Source organism: Echinops telfairi, unplaced genomic scaffold (assembly GCF_000313985.2).
Source record: "Echinops telfairi isolate 266 unplaced genomic scaffold, ASM31398v2 ScPeMD7_2010;HRSCAF=2546, whole genome shotgun sequence".
In the NCBI taxonomy this organism is placed as follows: Eukaryota; Metazoa; Chordata; class Mammalia; order Afrosoricida; family Tenrecidae; genus Echinops; species Echinops telfairi.
The window spans coordinates 6,801,232-6,808,106 of record NW_022105908.1 but is presented as its reverse complement, the minus strand read 5'-3'; the positions used below and the strand labels follow the sequence as shown (position 1 = coordinate 6,808,106).

Genomic DNA, 6,875 nt, shown 5'->3' with positions numbered 1-6,875 from the left:
TCCTTTGGAGCAGCTGGTAGGTTTAAACCACTGACCTTGTGATTAGTCCAATGCTGTCCCAACATTCCCTGCAAGGTCCCTCTAGTCCCCGCCTGGACTAAAGGGAAGGTTTGCAGTGACAGGACCCCACGGCCCACCTTTCCCTAGCTCTCAGGTGGTCCCAACTCCTGGACCTGATGTGAGCTGTCAGCCCCTCTCTGGCCCATCACTCTGCTCACCTGAAGGCAATTAGGCCCATGCCGAAAAAGGCAGAGTGGCCCCTTCAGGTTCTGCCCCCAGGCCCACCTGGGGGTTCCTGGTTGTGCTGCAGGCTGGGCCAGGGACAGTGAGGATGAACAGTCATGGGGATGCTAAGCCCCTCTGGCTGCCTGTGGATCCTGGCACTAGCTCCTCTCTCAGGTGCTGGGGTTTGTAGTCCACTAACTTTCACAGCTACCCCTCTGATCCTCCCACATCTGAGTCCAACATCCCTGCTCTCTGCTGGATCCCACCAGCACCAGTCTGCCTACTCGGTCCCCAGCCCTCCACGGCTGGCACCCACCTCAATCATGACCCCAGGCAGTGCCAGGAGCCAGAGAGGCCCCAGGACAAGGCGACACAGGGAGGTTTTCTAAGGCGCTAGCTCCCTGGGAGACAAGTTCAAGTCTGGGCCCAAGCTGAGTGATGGGGTGGTCTGAGGGTCATCTAAAAGGGGAGCTCCCCTCCTCTACTTCTCCCCTTCTGCTTGGCTTCTAGTCCTCACCAGATGGAACTCTGCCCTCCCCTCCCTGGCCAGGGTGCAGCTGCTCAGCCCTGCCTAAGTCTGCTGAGTATCAGGAAAGTCCCCCAAAGCCAGCAGGAAGAGGGCAGAGCGGGTTACGCTGTAACTGGAGCACACGCTCATCTCCCGGCGCCTAGCCCGTGTCTGTAAGCATCCTGGATGCCTGATTGCACCCTAGTTTGACGCCCCCAACCCAGACCTTCTAGTGTCAGGCAGGAAATGAACACGAGAGATGCAGACGACAGGGAGTGGTGGGGACTGCAGCAAACTGGAGAGCCTCATGGAGGTCTCACATGGTCCTTTTGTGCAAATCATAAAAAGGTGCACTCAGCCCTGGACCACAGTTTGCGGCCTGGTGGGTAGAGAGATGGGGCTGCCCCTCACCTGCCCACTCCCACCTCCCAGTCTGTAGGTCTTCCTGCAGCTCCCAATCCATCCAGCTCTAGCTGGTGGGCGTGGCCTTACACAATGTGGGTGGTCACACAGCGCCAGCGCTTCAGGTTGCTGGAGTTTTCAATTCCTCAAGTGCAATATGGGATGATGAAAAAAACAGCCCAAGTTTTAAATGTTGAAGTGAACTCAGACTTAACATGTCCCATGAAAGGGTCCCTGGTCATGCACTGGGTACAGATTTAACACAAACTGAAAGGTTGGCGGTTTGAACCCTCCAAAGGGCAGCTCCAGAAGACAAAGTAAAATATTATAAGGAACTGTGCAAAGATCTAGAAGCTAGAAAACCCACAAGGACGAATCCACTCAGCATATCTTAAAACTGAAAGAACACAAGAAGAAATTCAAGCCTCGAGTTGAACGACTGACAGATTCTATGCACAAAATATTAAATGATGCAGGAAGCATCAAAAGAAGAGAGAATACAGAGTCACTGTCCCAGGAGGTAGCATAAGACCAAGAACCAAGAAGGATGAAGGTCAAGCTTCTCTGAAAGCATTTGCCAAAAATAAAGCTCCAGGAATGGAGTCCCCATTGAAATGTTTCAGAAAGCTGTCGAAACAGTGGAACACTCACTCATCTATGCCAAGAAATTTGGAAGAAAGCTACTTGGCCAACTAAGAGATCCACACTTATACCCACTCCAAAGTAAGGTGCCCACCGGAATGCTCAAAGTAGAGAATATCATTGATATCGCATGCAAGTAAAATTCTGCAGACAACCATCCAACAACGGTTGCAGCAGAATATACTGACAGGGAGCTGCTGCAGGCAGGATTCAGAAGAGGTCTCGGAGTAAGGGATAGCCTGGCTGGTGTCAGATGGATCTTGGCTGAAAGAAGAGAATACCAGAAAGATGTTACTGGTGTTTTATTGACAATGCATAGGTATTCAACTCTGTGGACAATAATAAACTATGGATTATCTTGAGAACAATGGGAATTCCAGAACACTTCATTGTGCTCATGAGGAACTTGTCGATGGATTAAGAGACAGCTGTGCAAACAGAACACAGGAATACTGCGTGGTTCAAAATTAGAAAAGGTGAGGGTCAAGGTTTTAGTATACCCCCTTACCATACTTACTCCATCTATATGCTGAGCAAATCATCAGAAAAGCTGAATTACATAAAGAAGAATGCAGCATCAGCACTGGAGGAAGACTTAACCACCTGTGATATGCAGGTGACACAACCTTGCTTGTTGAAAATGAGGAGGACTTGAAGCACTTGCTGATGAAGGTCAAGGATGGTAGCCTTCAGTATGGTTTAGAACTCAATGTCAAGAAGACGAAAATCCTCACAAGTGGTCCAATAGGTATCATCATGATAAGTGGAGAAAAGTTTGAAACTGTCAAGGATTTTTGTGGATCCTCCTTGGATCCACAAACCATGGTCATACAAGCAGCACTCAAGAGACCAAAAGATGTGTTGTACTGGCTAAATCTGTTGCACAAGACCTTTTAGAGTATTGAAAAGCAAGGATGCTACTTTGAGCACTAAGGTGTGCCCGACAGAAGCCATGGTATTGTCAATCGCCTCACATGCATGTGAAAGTTGGATGTTGTCAGAGCAAAATATCTTACCATAGTGAATGATGGGGGGAGTGTGGAGTGGAGATCCAAAGCCCATTAGTAGGCCACTGGAGATCCCCTTGCAGAGGGGTCTCGGGGAGGAGATGAGCCAGTCAGGGTGCGATGTAACAATGATGAGAAATACAACTTTCCTCTAGTTCCTAAATGTTTCCTCCCCGCTCCCACTACCATGACTCGAATTCGACCTTGCAAGTCTGGCTCAACCAGAGGATGTACACTGGTACAGATAGGAACTGGAAATACAGGGAATCCAGGGCGGATGAGCCCTACAGGACCAGTGGTGTGAGTGGCAAAACAGGGAGGGTAGAGGGAGAGTGGGTAGGAAAGAGGGAACAGATTACAAGGAACTATATGTGACCTCCTCCCTGGGGGACAGACAACCGAAAAGTGGGTGAAGGGAGACGTCGGACAAGGCAAGATATGACAAAATATCAATTTATAAACTATCAAGGGCTCATGAGGGAGGGGGGAGCGGGGAGGGAGGGGAAAAATGAGGACCTAATGCAGGGGGGTTCAAGTGGAGAGAAAATGTTTTGAGAATGATGTACAAATGCGCTTTACACAATTGATGTGTGTATGGATTGCGATAACCGTTGTATGAGCCCCTAATAAAATGTTTTTAAAAAAAAGAAAGTTGGATGTTAAATAAGGAAGACTAAAGAAGAATGGATGTGTTTGAGTCATGGCACTGGCAAAGAATATTGAAAGGTACCACGGGCTGCCAAAACGAGAACCAAGTCTGTCTCAGCAGAAGTACAGTCAGAGTGCTCCTTAGAGGTAAGGATGGTGAGACATTGCCAGGAGACACCAGTGCCTGGAGAAGGACATCAAGCTTGGTGAAGTGGAGGGGTAGCAACAAAGAGGGGGGCCTTTGATGAAACAGACCGACGGAGTGGCTGCAACAATGGGCCTGAGCATATGAACAATTGAGGGATGGTGTTTTGTTCTGCTGTGCACAGGAACCACCTTCCTGACCCTGAACAGCAACAAGAAGGAAAGGGCCTGGTGATGCACTGCATAAAGTACTTAGCAGCTACCTGTACGGTTTAACCTACCAGCCTCTTTGTGGAAAAAGCTGTGGCAGTCTGCCCCGATGGGGCAGCTCTACTCTGTCATGTAGGTTCTCTATGAGTTAGAATTGCCTTGAGAGTAAGTTATTTTGGGCCAAATAAATCATGTCTATTGTGCTACTACTAATGTGCAGTAACTTCACTGGAGGCTGAGTCTCAGCACCGGGAGGAGGCTTGTCTCCTTGGCTGGCAGCACCTATCAGCCATCCTTGAGGTGCTGAGACACCCACCTCACACCCATGGGGATCTGGCTGGCCCAGACCAGTGGCCACCCTACCGGCTTGGGGCAGTGGATGTAGCGTGCCAGGCTGATGATGAGGTCATGTGTGATGGGGTCCACCAGGTTCCGGAAGCTGGCATAGCGATACAGCACATCATCCAGGGAGGTTGACTCCATGCCCAAGTCCTGCAAGAGCAAAGGGACACCAGAAGGTCAGAGACATGGGGCACATTTCTCACAGCGTGCTACCATTTTCACTACTTCTCTGCTGAGATGCCTGCAGAAACAAATGTTTTGCTTCCAGCAACCTGGTTTGTACTTTCCCATTTGCTTCACCGGAATTGTTGGCCACTTGCTGTTCTGTAGATGAGTGTTTGAGGGCGTGCAGTACTCACGGGTAACATTGTATTATTTTATCAGCCAATGTGTAACTTAGAAAGCAAAGTGATTTTTGTTCACTGACCTTGTATCTTTAAGGAGACCTTAAAGCTCTCCATTAGTTTTAGAAGTTTTCTTTTTAGATTCTTCCGGCTTTTGTATACGCAGGATTAAAATCCACTCACTTCCATCGAATCCATTCTGATTCATAGCAACCCTGTAGGTCAGACTAGAATGGTTCCTGTGGGTTTCTGAAGACGAACACTTTACAGGCGTGGAAAGCCTCCTCTTTCTCACACGGAGTGGCTAGTGATTTCAAACTGTGGACCTTGAGGCTTGTAGTTCAATGCATAATCCCTTACACCACACCGGGGCTCCTTATAGAGGATTAGAGTCTCTGCAAATACAGGTCATTTTACCTTTTTCCTTCCAATGGCCATCTTCCCAGAATCCCATAGGGTGCTCAACGGCTGATGATTTGGAAGTAGCTCACCAGGACTTTCTTGCTAGGAACCTCCATGGTTGGGGGAGTAGCTGAGTGTGTTACCCTTTTGCACCACCTAAGGGTCTTTTCATCAATATCTCCCCATTATCGAGCTCATGCTGGCCTATGAGGGGACATCATCAAATAAGCCCATTCTCTCCCTCCTCAAAAGGAAGATAGACTTCCCGAACTCGAGTCTATTGGAGAATCCATTTTTGTTGAAGCCATATGTATAAGACAGGTTGGCTGGATATAAACTCCCTTCAAAGCTCTGTAGGTGCCCCTTTGGGCCTTCTGGTATTCAGTACTGAGACCAGCAAGGTATGCCTGATTTCTGTTTCTTTGCCAGCCTTTCCCGCCTGGATGCTGGTAGGACTGTCTTTGCCACTAACCCTGTTGCCTTTCCAGCACACTTCAGGGTTAATTGATAGCTTTACAGCAGCCTGTCCAAGTCACCAAAAGCCATTCACCCCAAACATAGAACCCCCCTTTCCTCTGTCCCACCACCATACCCATTTCTCAGTTTCTCAAGTTCTCCGTCTAACACAGATCAACTGAACTTCTGTGGCTGATCTAGTTCTCAGACCAAACAAACCCTGAGGCCAGGAAGGCAAATAGACTCCTTGAGATTGGAGGGAGTGGGTTAAAGTTGAATGTATACCTGGTCATTCTGTTTTCTGCCCATCATACTTGGTTATTAAAAAAGCCAATCATTCTGATGCCTGATATCTGATTCCGTCAACACCTTGTGATCTCACAGGCTGATGTGCTTCTTCTATGTAGGCGTTGTTGCTTTCCTGCTAGATGGCCGCTTGTTGTAACTTGAAGCCTTTAAGACATCAGCTTTAAATAGCCAGGCACCATCAACTTTTTTCTTTTGACCACATTTGCTTATGTACCCATTTTTTTTAAGATCATGTATTGGGGCTCTTACAGCTCTTATCACAATTCATACATCAATTATGTCAATCATGTTTGTACATATGTTGCCATCATTATTTTCCACATATATATTTTCTATTTGAGCCCCTAGTATCAACTCCTTCTTCCCTCCCTTTCCCACTCCCACCCTCATGACCTCTTGATAAATTATTACTTCCATATCTTAATACTGACCGCTGTTTCCCTTCTCCCCCAATTTCTGTTGTTGGTCCCCCTGTATGTGTGTGTGTGTGTGGTTATGTGTTGATCATTGGGATCAGTTCTCACTTCCTCTCTTCCTCTCCCCTTATGCACCCACTTTGACTTCAGCAATCAGGCATCAGAAGACCCCAAACAATCAATTATATTGATGCAAATGATGGAGGTCAGAGTGGAGACCCAAAGCCCATCTGTAGGCAATTGGACATCCCCCCACAGAAGGGTCACAAAGAAGGAATGGGTCAGCCAGGGTGCAGCATAGCACTGAAGAAACACACAACATTCCTCAATACTTCCTCCTCCCATTATCATGACCCTAGTTCTACCTTACAAATCCAGCTAGACCGGAGTGTGTACACTGGTACAGATAAGAGAGCTCGTGACACATGATAGATAAACCCCTCAGGAACAGTAATGGGAGTAGCGATACCATGAGGGTAGGGGGAACGTGGGGGGAGAAGGGGAAGAAATGGGGAATTGATTGCAGTGATTGATGTATAACCCCACCCCCACCCCCAGGGCGATGAACAACAGAAATGGGGTGAAGGGAGACAGCAGATGGTATAAGATATGAAAATAATAATAATTTACAGTTTATCAAGGGTTCACAAAGGTGGTAGGGTGGGGGAGGGAGGGGACAAAAGAGGACCTGATACCAAGGGCTCAAGTAGAAAGAAAATGTTTTGAAAATGATGATGGCATCAGAACAAAAAATCTTATCATTGTGAATGAGGGGGAGTGCAGAGTGGGGACCCGAGAACCATCTGTGGGCAACTGGACA

At 47.8% G+C, this 6,875-nt stretch overlaps 1 protein-coding gene across 1 annotated transcript in view; it reads right to left on the bottom strand.

Annotated features, from left to right (window-relative positions):
• The window catches only part of LRRC75A (leucine rich repeat containing 75A), a gene marked incomplete at its 5' end in the record, with an annotated part of 59,974 nt that overhangs the window by 16,473 nt on the left and 36,626 nt on the right, over window positions 1–6,875 (bottom strand). Inside the window, one exon of the mRNA XM_004709356.3 lies at window positions 4,150–4,278. Coding sequence (XP_004709413.2) covers window positions 4,150–4,278 — 129 coding nt within the window. The remainder of the gene's footprint in view (window positions 1–4,149; window positions 4,279–6,875) is intronic.